The 14,508-nt window shown below is 52.7% G+C and overlaps 2 protein-coding genes across 2 annotated transcripts; one reads left to right on the forward strand and one right to left on the reverse strand.

Moving 5' to 3' along the window:
- Positions 1–1,474: 1,474 nt before the first annotated feature.
- Positions 1,475–10,065, reverse strand: PSV08DRAFT_384732 (cell morphogenesis N-terminal-domain-containing protein; the record flags this gene model as incomplete). Its single annotated transcript, XM_014224555.2, has 5 exons — positions 1,475–4,293; positions 4,344–8,693; positions 8,750–9,609; positions 9,830–9,845; positions 9,904–10,065. 5 exons carry the CDS (start codon positions 10,063–10,065, stop codon positions 1,831–1,833), a joined length of 7,851 nt encoding a protein of 2,616 aa, XP_014080030.1. The 3' UTR covers positions 1,475–1,830.
- A 1,595-nt stretch (positions 10,066–11,660) lies between these two features.
- Positions 11,661–14,298, forward strand: PSV08DRAFT_216460 (uncharacterized protein). The gene is made up of 3 exons (XM_014224556.1): positions 11,661–11,744; positions 11,803–13,600; positions 13,656–14,298. The coding sequence occupies exons 2-3, from the start codon at positions 11,807–11,809 to the stop codon at positions 13,950–13,952; spliced, it is 2,091 nt and encodes a 696-aa protein (XP_014080031.1). The 5' UTR covers positions 11,661–11,744; positions 11,803–11,806; the 3' UTR covers positions 13,953–14,298.
- The last annotated feature ends 210 nt before the right edge of the window (positions 14,299–14,508 follow it).

The raw sequence follows: 14,508 nt of genomic DNA on the forward strand, positions 1-14,508 counted from the left end.
CGAATTGCGCCTAGATTTTCAGCCACCCTGGTTCAGAGTGTCACTCAGTAACAACACAGTGCGACACACTAACATCGTGGGGTATGTAGAATGGTCCCGGTACAAGCGCCAACCGCCGATGGCGAGGTCTGTGTGTATGTGGTCGCTCCGATTTGTGTTTGTCACCCTGCCCAGTCGCTATTTCACCTTTAGCGCGTTGCAGACGGCTGGACCATAGAAATGCTAGCCTCGCACTTCCATGGCCTTGCATTGGACTCATTACTATTGTCAGCGCCACGGTTTCAATTAACATCCGAGATAGACCCTAGCTTACCGCTTCGAGATATGCCACTCGCCCACTATGAATCGGTTTCGGTCACTGCAATCTGCGAGACTGCCTTAGTTGAACGGTTTTGGTCAGCTTTGTAGGGGACGCCCATGTCCTCAGGCCGGGAGGCGTCCACACAACAGCGGGATGCCAGGGTCGTCAATGCAACGGTCTTGCCTGAAGATCATCAAATGCCCTGTCAGACACGCGTCATGGCACTTCATTTTGCCGTGCCTTTCCTTCTTTTTCTTTTCTTTTCTTCTTCTTGACATTTCTTTCTTATTTCCGCAGACGGTTAGCCCGCTCGTTCTTGGAGGAAAAAAAAACGGCCGCGCTATTCTTCTTTCTGCGGAAAGCTACTACGCATTAATGGTCCCAAAGTCAGTCCGCAATAAGGTTGTCGTAGCCCGACATTATCTTGGGTTTCGCGTTCCCCGCGTTACAGGATCTTTACAATACATGCAGAAAATGATTTTCGTATTAAACTTTATATCAATACTGTCCACTGTCCTCTTCACATTAGTCTCAGAATGTGTTGACGAACTAGTGGAAAATGCTCGACCATCGATGTTTGCGCCTGGGCATCGTTTGCCAAGTGTATATACACATGTACTGCGAAACAATGCCGCCAAACTTTGTATTTCGGCAATCCAGGCTCTGAAAAAGATACATAATCTGCCTCAAAACAAGAAGAACTCGACACTTCCGCCCCTTGAACGATACTATGTACTTACAGGCCTATATGCTCTGATGTTACACTGTGCCAAGCATAGTACACATGATCATGTGCGTAAACCCTCTTTATGCTCATACTATACGCGCTTCCCCGCACTTTCCTTTTCATGCCCCTCGTGCAAATCATGCAATGCAGCGCTTCCCTGCCGTCCCAGCCCCAACAGCCACAATTCGCTTCTGCGCCCGGCCGCGTCATGGTGCCCAGAGCGTTACTGTGACTGCAGAGAAAACAACTCAGGGGAAAGTTATGCATATGAGAACTCTATTCAAGACGAGTCCGATCTCGCTCTGCGAGACTATTAACCATGATCGACCAAACTGTTCACCTTCTCATTCCTTCGTCCCGCAAAATCACAATTATCACAGCAGAAAACACCGAGATCGAAGCTGCGTCAGAGAGAGAACAATTAAATATCATTTATTCGAAACAAACACCATGGTATCTCGCAAGCAAGCTAACAAGCAATTAAGCAAAAACAAGAAAGAGAGAGAGAGAGAGAGAGAGAGAGAAAGAGAGAGTAACACAAGCGCGTCAGGTATCTTTTACAACGTGAAAAGAAAGAGAGAAGATAAACTACGCACACCAGCATGCAGCAGTCTGCATATCGTTCCTCTTTCCTCTACATTGCGAAACTCAAATTGCTCCAAAAAACATTACGTTCCGTACTAGCTTTTGTCCGTAAACCTTCCGTACCTTGTGCATTGCACACATGCACATCTTGCCACACCCTAGTTCGCTATCACGAAGAGAGAAAAAAGCAGACTCCTCGTCTCCTTAATACAAGACCTCAAAGATCTGCACTCTTAGGGTTGACAAGGTAGATGTCAGGTACCTTGGGCACCTGAGGGCTCTTCTGCAGGGCCAGTTTGATCGCTTCTCTCGTCTTGGCGCTGTCTTTATTGTCACCACCCCCTCCGGTAAGTCTCCGCATGCCACTCCTGAACCGGCTCCTCGCATCCTGTGCTATGGGTTTGACCACGTTGTCAAGATGAAACGCATTGGCCTTGTCGGTGCTATTAGAGCGGCCAGTGGCATATTCGTCGTCGGAGAAGGTCTCATTCTGTTCGTCCAAGGCAGTAGATGAAAGCGAGGGGGAAATGCGCTGGGGTTGGTTTGGCGCGGATGGCGAAGTTACTGAACGAGCATGGAGGCCGCCTGGACGTGAAGGATTGTTTGCTGGGGGAAAAGCAGAATTGGCCGGGCCGGCAAAGGAGCTGAAAGCACCCGGAGTCATGACACCAGGATCCCGAGCTGGCGAGAGTTTTACATCAGAAATGAATCCAGATTGGAATGATGTCACTGAAGCGTTACGTGTCAGGGACTTGTGCAGAATGGGCGCCGTCTGCTGGTCGTATAGATTTTCGCGCATGTCGTGAGTGTATGATCCATTTGCAGAACGTCCCAAAGATGAAAAGTTGGGCAAATCAGTTAGCGTCTCAGCATCATCGTCGTCTTCAAAAAAGTCGTCGAGGCTGTCTAATTTCATGACCAGCTCCCCGATGTGGCTATCACCACGGGTGTCTTCGGATGTCATGGTTGCAGTTCGGTGGTAATCAGATAAGGGGCTGAAAGGAAATTCCTCCTGGCGGAACTCCACCTTGGGCGTCTCCGTATGTGGCGCATGCAGTTCGCCAAAGTTGCCGCAAGTATAGAAAACAGCATGAACATTCGCTCTCGTCAACTGTGAATGCAGAGCAGGCATTGGAATCGACCATCCACTCTCTTCAGGAATACCATAAAGAGACTGTGTCTTTTCAAATTGTTTCTTGTACCCTCTGGTCGAATGCGAACCTGCCATGCTCATACGTATATGCTGCTTGTCGAACGGTGCGAGCGTGCTGGTCATGTTGAGATTGATAACAAAGTCGAGGACCTTCAATGCCTGCGAGCAGTATGCGCTTTGCAAGAGTCGTAGGAGTGGTGAAAAGAGATCAGAACCCTTTAATGCCATATCCGGTTTGCGCATGTCGATTTCCGGAAGTAGGACACATAGGGCCTCCATTGTGTTAATCTTCATCCAGTCAATCTTGTTCATCAAAAGACCAAGAAGGAAGACCAAGCTGCCGAACTCGTGGTCGGGAAAGAATGATGAGCGTATTGCCAATATGGTCTGCGCAAGAAAGTCCCTTTCATGACGATATCTTCCCATTGCAAAGGCAGTCAAAGCCTCTGAAAGCGATGTAAACTGATAGTGCTGCTCAGCGACTTGGGCAAGGACTTCAGCAGTAGCTCTTGTATTACTCCTGTCCACGGAGGAATCGAACGAACGTAAAAACCTTGGCAAGTTTCCGAGGACGGTATACATCAGTCGGCTGTCGTCGCCCACAAGACGACTGGAAGGCAAGACTACCAGTCGCTCCAAGATCCGTAAAGAGCGATCCAGGCATAGACTTGATCGGATGCCCTTGTACGTGAGCTGGGACAAACCCTCAAACTTCCCTTCCCACTTTTCTGGGCAACTTTGTTCTAATGTCCTAAGGACATCCTCGTTTCCTAGATCAAGCTTGTCCAGGAACCTGTCCAGCATAAGTAAGCTCTCCATGAACTCGCCCTCATGTATCGTGTCCAAGCAGGCGCATGTCGTCCAGAAGAGCTGTGGATATTGGATGAGATCTTCTGGGGTCAGTGCCTCAATAATGGTTCTCAGTGTTGTGAGTATCTCCATCGAAAAGGTCTGAATGTCGCTTTCCTCGTCTGATATCGTGTTCGAAAGTCTTGCCAGCATATCGGAAAGCATCTGCTGATCGAGCGAACTCAGAATACAACGGAAAAGCTGAAATGATCGACATGCAATGTGTCGAACAGGGCAGGAAGTTGCCCAGTTCAATGCTACTCTTCCCCATGCTTCTCTTAGCCCAGGGTAGGCAAAGGAAAAGAACCTCATCACCTCCCCGGAAACGTACTCCATCGGTTCAGGCACTTTTGTGGTTGAGTCGACCGCAGCTTTGCCGTTCTCGTCATCGTAACTCCACACAACCTTGCTATCACGTTGTCGAATACCCTCAACAAAGTCTTCGATAGACCTCTTGTCAATGCCTGGTGTGTCGTCCTCAATCTTTGAAATGACAAGCTCGTGAATCAAGTGCACGAGCATCTCGCGAGCCTGGTCCTGTACGACAGGTGTATAGTGATCCCAGAGGACTAGGACCACTTGCAGAAGTAGAGGAATGTGCTCTTTTGCAACCTCAACAGGAGAGACCATCAGATCTACCAGCAAGATTAGACAAACCTGGCCCAAAGCAAAGCCCGACTGTTGAGGTTAGCATTACAGTAACACAAGGATTGGGGGTGGGTACAGACCTGCTTGTTGCTGCTAGGCAAGACTTTTGTAAGATCGGCCAGGTATGGAAGATTCAGGGCATCAGGCGGTGGTGGCGAAGGTTCGCGTTTTTCGCTTACCATAGATCTAGGGTTGATCTGTAGCAGCAGAAACTCGACTACTTTCAGGCCAGCAGGTGTAGTAGACAAGTGGACAACAATTTGCTTAGAGTAATCGACATAGTTCTGCTCTCTTCTATCCAAACAGAGGTTGATGACGAAGTTCAGGATCAACTGAACATTGCCACCATAAGGTCCAGTTGCCAGTGCTTGCCAGAGGGCTTGGATTTCGTTGTGCAGAACATTACCAGAAGTGAAAGTGATCTCGAAAAGGTTGACCAGTAGCATGTAGGAATTCGCTGTTGGTCCTCCATCCGGATTGACTTGCAGTTCGACTGATTGTACCCAGGGAAGCATAGCAGCGACCATGTTGCGTTTGTGATCAGGTTGAAGGTCTTTAAAATAGTAGGAAAACTGTGAGAAGACCAGAAACGCAAGCTCGGCATGTTGCTTAGCCAGCCTACGTGACGTCTCAAACTGTGCAAGTTTGTACACAGCGACTGTCTTGTCTGAAATGCTGATGTCGAGGTCTTGTAGCTTGGAGTTCTTTCCCTCGCGTGCTTCGAGTGTTCGTAGCAGCCGAGCAGACTTCATGCGTATCTCGCTGTTCTCATGACCCAGTGTATATAGGCCTGCACTCAGCACTTTCCAGAACGGCAAGGTGTAGTCTTCATGTTGTGTAAGAACTTGGGTAACTACTGAGAAATAGCTGTAGAGAGCCTTTCCAGAGGGAGCGAGGTAGCACATCTCGATTGCTTTGTCCAGCAGAAATGGATGCTCACGATTGTGAAGAATGAGATTTGAAAGCGCCCGACGACCAATAGCGTGCGTCCGATCACTAGGTGTCTCGAAAATACTTTGTATCCAGGAAAGAATGCGCATGACATCGAACTGCAGCAAGACCTTGCTATCAGTCGTAATACTGACAGGCCCGCCACACAACGCGGCCATGGCGCTCAAAGCGGCGGTCCGAAGGTCCCGTTTCTCGATTTCAAGCGCTGCTGTCGCACTGCCCTTGTTGGCAGTGTCCAGTTCACGGTCGAGAATGGTACGGCGCATCTGTTCCTCGCGCTGTCGGACTTGATGTTGGTTCGCAGAGTATCCGCACCAGTCTTCCATCAATGTAAAGGCAGCTTTTCGAGCCTGGAATGGCATCCAGTGCAGAGGGTCTGCTGTTTTGTTGATACCCACAAAAAGAACTTCCACTAGGCCACAGTAATGCGTGCGTAGCTTCTGATACCGTGCTTCAAGCTGAACTTCTGCGTCGCTGAGAAAGATCCTAAGGTCCTTTGTGTAGTTCATCAGGTTGTTGATAATCCACTCGTCATTGTAGGCTTCGGGCGACTTCAGAAAATGTTGCGCTGTCAATTTGTATACATGCGTAATCTCGGTTCGAAGATGGTCGGTTCGGTAGTTCATCGGCCGCGGGTTGCTGATGGTCCTGTTGTGGTTGCCCAAACGCATCTTGGCCTCCTCCGAGCAAGCAGCTACGATTCCTTGAAGGGACTCTAGTAACGTGCGGTAGAGGTTGAGATTGACAGATCCAAGGCCGATGACAGCAGCATCTCGTATGGCGCTATTTTCCACGGAAAGGAATGGCAAGACCTTGGAAAACAGTTCTGTAGCAGTGTGCAGCTTAGTCGCGCTCGTCTGTGAGGACTTGGAGCTCTTCCGTGAATGATGTCCCTGCGTGGCTGAAGTGGCTGTTGGGCCCAAGCTGGTCAATGTTGTAAACGCAAAGATGAGGTAGAGTTTCCATTGCTCCACTACAATCTCGGGCGCCGTGGAAGCAAGGCGACCACTGGGTTTATTACTAGTGGGCTCGTGTGGCGAGTACGGGGTTGAACGCTGGCCTTCAGCCAGGGAAGATAGAGTCCGATACATCTGAGAAAGTCTTGCGCAAACAATGTCTCGAGTGAGCGTGACAGCAAAAGGACAAATCTCAAAACTGATTCGCACCAGGTTTGGAAAAATCTTGAACCACAAAGTGGAGTCGTAGGGTATATCACTACTACAGAGCTCGACGAGTGTACTCTGTACGTTGCTCTTGCGCATGCCGCGTTGTAGGCGACTCCGCTCGGCTAAAGACAATGTGTCGTCACTGATATCAAGGACTCTCTGCGGGCTGCCCTCCATGACGCGAATAATCCTGGTGTTTGAGCCTCCCAGAGCTGTATCGAATTCGGTGATGAGGCGGAGTACGGTAACGGCATAAGAACGAACGCGGCGGGAAGGTGAACATAAGAAGAAAATACCATGAGATTCGACCTCTTCGACATGAGCCCATACCGATGAGAGGTCCAGCTGAGCAGCGCGATTGCCAGAGCCATCATCTGGGGTGTCCAGTGCTGCTTTGCGCGTTTTTCGCTTGATTTCTTCAATCCATATCTGGAGCAGTTCGACATAGAGCTTCAGTGTGTTCTCAATGTGCCCGGGACCGAGCATGCCACCATCAGACATTGTAGCATACCGGTCGTCGAAGTTGAAGATGAATCGTGCAAACCCAATTGTAACTTGTTGAGCATGAGATTGTCGTGCTATAGACTTCAGGGATTGGGCCGAAGATACTGCGATGCTTCCTTGAACATGCGCCGTTCCCGTGCATAAGAGATTGACAAGAGAGTTGAATGGGATGTGCGGGGACAAGCAGCGAGGCAAAGCCTGGACAGCGACGTGTAGTAGATCATAAAACCCCTGGCGAGGATCTGTAGTAATTAGGTTCTCTTCGCGACGACTAAAGCTGAAAGCATCCGCCATGGGCGTTTTTGGTGTCTGCACAGAGAACTTCTCGTCCAGAACGGCCTGTCCACCAAATGCATTATCGCAAATAATGGTGATCTCGCCCAAAATTTTACAGAATCGGACATAGTGCTCTTTGGCCACCTCGGTAAAACCGCTAAAGTCAACGGGACGGGAAAGACGCTCTTCCTTGAGCAGGCTAGACTTGATGGGTAGAGGCTGTAGAGGCCGCGGGCTGCTGGGAAGCGCAGGCAGCTCGTTTGACAACGCATTGGGATCGTAATCAAACGTCAGTGGGAAAGGTGGCTGCTCAGTGTTCTCCAGGTCCGCCATGATGGCAAGGAATGAGCGAATTCCAATCACCATACGCTCAGGCTCGAGATTCTCGACACGCAGTTCTCGATTTGACATGAACATGTCCGAGTTGAGAAGTGGAAATACGATTGTTTTGAAGCAGAGATCCTGGTACTTGTAGCCAATGATGCGTGTGAGTTGTATCAGAGGTTCCGCTATCACAGGTTCGGTGGAAAGATAAGATCTTCTTCCAGGCTGGAACACCATCCGTATGATCTCATCTAGTCGACGCACGGCAATATTGGGGGCCTCGGTGCCTCGTCGATATATGTAGGTCCACACAAGCCGACAAATGCCACGGAGGGCAATAGGTCTAGTTGTGCGTTCCTTGAGCCGGGGCTGAGTCGACAGGGCCAGTGCGAGCCATTGAGAAAGAAATATGTCGGTAGGTGATGCACACAGGATGGCAGCCATGAGTGGGAATGCTTCATGCCAATGCTTGGGTTTGCCGAGTAATATGGCAGCGCGCTGCTTCATGAGCTCGATCACGTTCTTCCATTTGGGTGTATTGAGCTCTACGGTCGCTTTTGAAGCAATACGGAGCAATAACTCCCTCAACACTTGGCAGTAGGCATACTTGACCGGTTGTCCATGGGCGCTGGTAAACAGCTTTGCCATTGAAAGCATGAAGTCGCACGTCCGGTCCCAGACGTCTTCGGGGTAAGACTCAACTTTCATGTGCCTTAGCGCGCGGATCAACAAGGCGCCTTTGGCCTCGTGATCCCTGTTGTACTGGTTCTTTGCAGCCAGATGGCTGTCCACCATTTTCAAGTCGGCGATGAATTTCTCTTGCACCTGCTCGAAGATAAGTCCGCTCAGTACACCAAGCAACTGGCTATAAATAGTCCAATTAGCGAGGTTTAGGGACGAGATATCCACCAAGTCCGGGTCCACAGTGCTAAGTTGGCCGTAGAACAGACCTAGGAGGCGATCTGCCATTTCAAACGTGAGATTCTGAAGATCGGTCTGGGTCATGATCTCAATCAAGACACGGCAGAGTATATAGGTCGAGACGGTAGAGCGCTGCTCAGCCTGCGTCACGGTATGCTGCAGTGCAAGAATGTGCTCGGCGGGCGATGATACCGAGGCCGTTGGCTGGGCGTCTGGCTGTTGCGTCGACTCGGTGTTTCGCCGGGAAAGGGCGAGGTGGGGATGGGGTACTGGACTGGCTTGCCGTGCCTTGGATGCATCAGTAATGTCCTCGTCTCTCTCAAAAGGCAATTCGGGGGGCCTACATTGAGTAGCTGGGTGCGCTGTTTAGACGCCTCCTCACTCTTTGCCTTGCGCCATAGCATTATGGTGTCAATTAGGGGCTTGGGCTTCTGACGAGCAATATGACCCAGGGCGGCTATAAGCTGGTCAAAGGTTGGGTCTACCCCAGGACCACAAACGTTTTCAACCTTTGCCTCGGGCTGGCCTCTTTCTGTTGTGCATTGGTTGATCTTGTGCTCAGCCTGGCTGATGAAGGAATTGAAGAGGTGGTGTAGGGCATATTCGCCCACTGTCTTGAGCTCATGGGGGTGTTGTGGGTGGCGGGATTGGGAGCGGTGGTGGTTATGGCCTTTGCGCGAGGATCTCGAACTGGGCGCCCGCTCAGGCTTGCGCAGGGGAGCATAGCCATCGGCATGGACTGGCTGGAGGGGAGGGCTAGCAAAGGGAATCCCGGAGGCGGAGCCAGGCTGCATGCCGTTTGCAGCAAAGGCGTCGGCTATGGATTCTTGCGACATGATGGCTCCATCGATGGTGGCACCGGCGGCGGCGGCGATGATCTGGGGGCTCAGGGGACTCGTGGCGGGCGAGTTGACAAAGCTGGTGTTCCGCGAGTGCTGGATGCCGTGCACGATGGAGGTGTTGCGATTGTGGGCGTAGGAGCCCGAGGGCTTGCGTTCGAGCGTGGCCAGGGTGCGGTCGGGGCTCGAACTGCTACTTGCGCCTTTTACGGCGGGCGTCTGTGAGCGGGAGGTGATTGTTCGAGACGAGGCTGTCAGTGCCCTTCCACGCGTCTGGCTGGGCTCGCGTGAGGCCGACGAGGGGTGGTGGTCTATATGGTGCGACACATTCCCAGCCGGTGGCCGGGCTTGCAAGAGAGGGAACGCTGCTGATTGACAGGCACAGAAGGGGTCAGCACAAAGCACTTGCAACAAAGCAGCAAAGTCGTCTCGACGACCATCTACGGCCGAGCATGGCACAGCAGAGAGCCGGCATGGTAGTCCAGAGGCGAGCCGTGTGGGGAGGGTGTTTCACGGTACCGTGTCCCGGGTTGGGGAGGACTAGAGCGTCACAGGGGGTGGGCGGGGGGGGAGAAAGTTACTTACACATGCCGCCGACTTGCTGTGCAGCATCTTCCACGTCGGACAGAGGATCTTGCGGCCCGTCGCCAGAGGCTCACGACAACAAAGGCGAGGCGGGTGAGGGGGGCGCGCTGGCTGTCATTGATGTCTTTTGGGGTTGAGGGAGTGGGTAGACCCTTGCCCTGTGCCTGACGGCTAGCCCATTTGGCGGCAACGATCATCAATGGCGCACCGGCAGCGTCGCGGCTCTGGAGATCCATCCGGATTTAATGTGCAATCCCACGTGGAGGACCAACTTGGCCATGCAAGCCTGGGACGCGGGCTCGAGAGGACAAGGGCCGGCACCGCGGCGTTGAACTGCACGTGAGGGGCATTCTGCTTAGGGCTGCAAGCTGTCATCGACTGCCCCTTGGCTGGGACAGCGGAGCGAGTAGGAGAGGAGAGGAGAGGAGCGTCACGTGAATGGCTCCGACCAGAACCTCAGGGGGGCTGGCTGGCTGGCTGACAGCCCCCTCTACATGATGTAGCAGTAGTGGACTGAAGTGCTTCCACGGGCAGTCCCAAACATTACTGGAAAGAGGGATACGTATGTGCGCACATATGTATGCAAGTAGTTGCTCACTATGAGTATTACAGGAAATGAAACGCATACGCACTTGGATGCGTCCATTCTCCGAAGCACTAGCCCCATGTGGCCTATTACCGTGCGCACACACAAAAATCGGCGTCTCGCAACCGCCGGTAATGAATAGCGGGTACGTGTGTGTATGTAAACGGACGAAACCGATGCAGGCCAGGCAATGTGCGAGGAGAATGCAGCATAGGCGACAAGGTGCGAGAGACGGCAGTTTTCCAAACTCGGGCAGTCGGGCTTCGTAGTGGCAGACTGGCATGGAAAACTGGCAAAGTTGTTTGTTTGCTGCAGGCAGCGGCGATGACGCCAGCCCCAATCGGGCGCTTAGTCAAGCGGGCGCACATTGGTATATCTACGCCTACACATGTCCATGTGCATGCGACATGGCACTTGGAGCAGGAAGCCGTCGACTTATCGTGTTGCATGCTGCCCAGCCGGAACACCGAGTGGCCGAGAAGCAGCAGCTTGGGCGATGGGTGGTTTGAGCAGAAAAAGCAGCCTTGCTGTCCAGTGGCTTGGCGGGCGCCGGGGGTGGTGAGCTCGCCACTAAGACTATACCGGCCAAGCAGCTAATCGGGTCAGATGCTTGTTTTTCTGCAGTAGGCAAGTAGGCATAGCGGTGCTGCAATGTAGTAAGTCTGTGTGTACGTAAGCAGCCAAGTGTCCAGTCACAGTGCCTAGTAGCTGTGTACGGGCCAGGCAAGTGTGGCGGCCAGCCGACTAGTAAGTAGTAGCATGTATAGTAGTATGTATGGACACAGTAAACGCCGGTCGCCCTGTTCTGGCTGCTGGGCATTCTGATGCGCACTTTGGTCCGTCGCCAGCCATCGGAGATGCGGACAGCGGCCGATGGTCTGGCGTGAGCGCTGGCCGGCACTGCCTGGCCGGCGGCCTCTTCACTAATGCGGCCAGCAAGCAGGGCTGCCTTCGCCTTCGGGAAACCCAGGGCTCCATTGCCGGCGGTGGCAGCGGGCAGCCAGTCTGGGGCGGGACGAGTCGGCTCCGGCTCTTGTCTGTGACGGCACTATCTGGCCCTAACGATCGCCTCGTCAGCAGGACGCTGCACAGCACAAAACGCGCGCAGACCCCTATCCAGCGGCCAAAAAAGTATTACATCCCATACCCCTCCGTGTGCTGGTGTCAGTGTCACGCCTTGCCTGGGAACACCAAGTCGCAGACTGTATTTAAGTCGACGGCCCCGTCAGCCGCTGCCCATGCTCCAGGGCCGCTGCAACGTTGCCTGTACATAAACCACCACTGCCCGCTCGCCTGCCCGCCTTCGGTTGCCGAGTGATAGATAACAGTGTCAGCCCTGCCCCTCCGTCTTCGTCTCTCTCGTGCCTCCTGCTAACGCCTCCCCCAGCACCATGGCCCAACTCGACACCCTCGACATTGCCGTCCTGGCCGTCCTGCTGGTCGGCACACTCGCCTACTTCACAAAGGGCACCTACTGGGGCGTCGCCGCCAACCCATACGGCACCTCTCTGGCCGCCGCCAATGGCGCAGCCAAAGCGGGCAAGTCCCGCAACTTCATTGAGAAGATGGACGAGACGGACAAGAACTGCATTGTCTTCTACGGCAGCCAAACGGGTACCGCCGAGGACTATGCCTCGCGTATCGCCAAAGAGGGCCATTCACGATTCGGTCTCAAGACCATGGTTGCCGATCTCGAGGAATACGACTATGAGAATCTCGACACCTTCCCCGAAGACAAGCTTGCCGTCTTCGTCCTGGCCACCTACGGCGAGGGCGAGCCCACGGACAACGCCGTCGAGTTTTATGAGTTTATCAGTTCCGAGGACATCAGCTTCTCCGAGGGCGGCGGCATCAACGACAAACCTCTCAGCAAACTCAAGTACGTCGCATTCGGTCTCGGCAACAACACATACGAACACTACAATGTCATGGTCCGCAGAGTCGACGAGTTCTTGACAAAGCTTGGCGCTACTCGACTCGGCTCGGCTGGCGAGGGTGACGATGGTGCTGGTACAATGGAAGAGGATTTCCTCGCATGGAAGGAGCCCATGTGGGCTGCCGTTGCCGAAAACCTGGGCTTGGAAGAGCGCGAAGCCTTGTACGAGCCCGTCTTCCAGGTCACCGAAAAGCCAGATCTCTCTCCCGAAGACGACACCGTCTTCCTCGGCGAGCCCAACAAGAACCACCTCGAGGGAAACCAAAAGGGCCCCTTCAACGCCAACAACCCCTACATCGCCCCGATTGTCGAATCTCACGAGCTCTTCTCCGACCCCAACCGAAACTGCCTGCACATGGAAATCAGCATCGCTGGCTCCAACCTGTCATACACCACTGGTGATCACATCGCCATCTGGCCTACCAACGCTGGCAAAGAGGTCGATCGCTTGTTCAAGGTTCTCGGCAAAGAAGACAAGCGTCATACCGTCATTACTGTCAAAGGTCTCGACCCCACTGCAAAGGTTCCCTTTCCTTCGCCGACCACCTACGATGCCGCCATCCGCTACCACATTGAAATCAACGCTGCTGTATCTCGTCAACTCGTCTCCGTCATTGCTCAGTTTGCTCCCAACGACGACATCAAGGCTGAAATTACAAAGCTTGGCAGCGACAAGGATTACTTCAAGGAACAAGTCACCGATCGCAACCTCAACCTAGGACAACTTCTCGAGATTACCGGAAAGGGCGCCATCTGGGACAAGATCCCCTTTTCTTTCCTCTTTGAGACCATGGTCAAGATCCAGCCCCGCTACTACTCAATTTCCTCATCCTCGTTGGTGCAGAAAGACAAGATCTCCATCACTGCTGTCGTCGAGTCCATCGAGAAGCCAGGCGCGCCATACGCTCTCAAGGGTGTCACTACCAACTACCTGCTAGCCCTCAAACAGAAGCAGCACGGAGACCCCAACCCCGATCCCCATGGCCTCAACTACGCCATCACCGGTCCCCGCAACAAGTACGATGGTATTCACGTCCCCGTACATGTCCGTCACTCCAACTTCAAGCTTCCCTCGGATCCCTCAAAGCCCATCATCATGGTAGGCCCTGGTACCGGTGTTGCACCTTTCCGTGCCTTTGTCCAAGAGCGAGCTGCGCAAGCCAAGGCTGGCCAGAACGTTGGCAAGACTGTTTTGTTCTTTGGATGCAGGAAACAAGCAGAAGACTTCATGTATGCTGATGAGTGGAAGGTAAGTTCATGTTGCTCTTTCTTGACTGTTTTGCTGTTGCTAACATGGTGTGCAGCAATACCAACAAGACCTTGGCGACAAATTCGAAATGCACACAGCATTCTCCCGAGATGGTCCCCAGAAGATCTACGTGCAGCACAAGATTGAAGAGAATGGCGAAGCCATCAACCAGCTGCTCGAGCAAAAGGCTTACTTTTACGTCTGCGGTGATGCCGCACACATGGCCCGTGAAGTCAACACATTACTCGGCAAGATCATCGCCAAGTACCGAAACGTGTCCGAGACCAAGGGTGAGGAGATTGTAAAGGCCATGAGGGCATCGAATCAGTATCAGGAAGATGTCTGGTCATGAGGGGCGAGACTAGAAATAAAAGGGCGTCTGGGAACACGGCTTCTAGAACATGCATTTTCACGGTTAGATCTGGAGTGGACGACGGCGTTTGATCTAACAACAACATTTTGGTCTTGGGCCCTTTTGGGTTTGGATTTATCGCGCAATAACTTCGTTTAATGCTGCTGGAACGCGTGCTTTGGCGAAGCCTGCGATGCGAAGAGGACGTTTGATAGATAACGACACCTGTACTCTGCATCTTTTCTCGCTCTGCCTAGGGTTGATGTAGGTGTTGTATCAGAATAAGAATATTGAGCTCTGCACAATTTCATGTAGTGGCGCCCTGTTGTCAGATGACAAGGGCCCGCTAGACGTGGCTGTTTGGTAGTGATTGGTCGTGGTCATGCAGTGACATGTGTTGGGGTTGCTTCGCCTTAACCTCATCTCTTCCACCAACTTCCATTGCTATGCATACATACAGGCCAAGCCGGGACTAGCTGTTCACTTTTGGCCCTCGTCGTTTTTAGCAACGACTGCGCCGCGATAATCGTACATGCACCGCTCTGGACACAAAGCC

This window comes from Bipolaris maydis, assembly GCF_028858645.1.
Source record: "Bipolaris maydis strain C4 unplaced genomic scaffold PSV08scaffold_2, whole genome shotgun sequence".
Lineage (NCBI taxonomy): Eukaryota > Fungi > Ascomycota > Dothideomycetes > Pleosporales > Pleosporaceae > Bipolaris > Bipolaris maydis.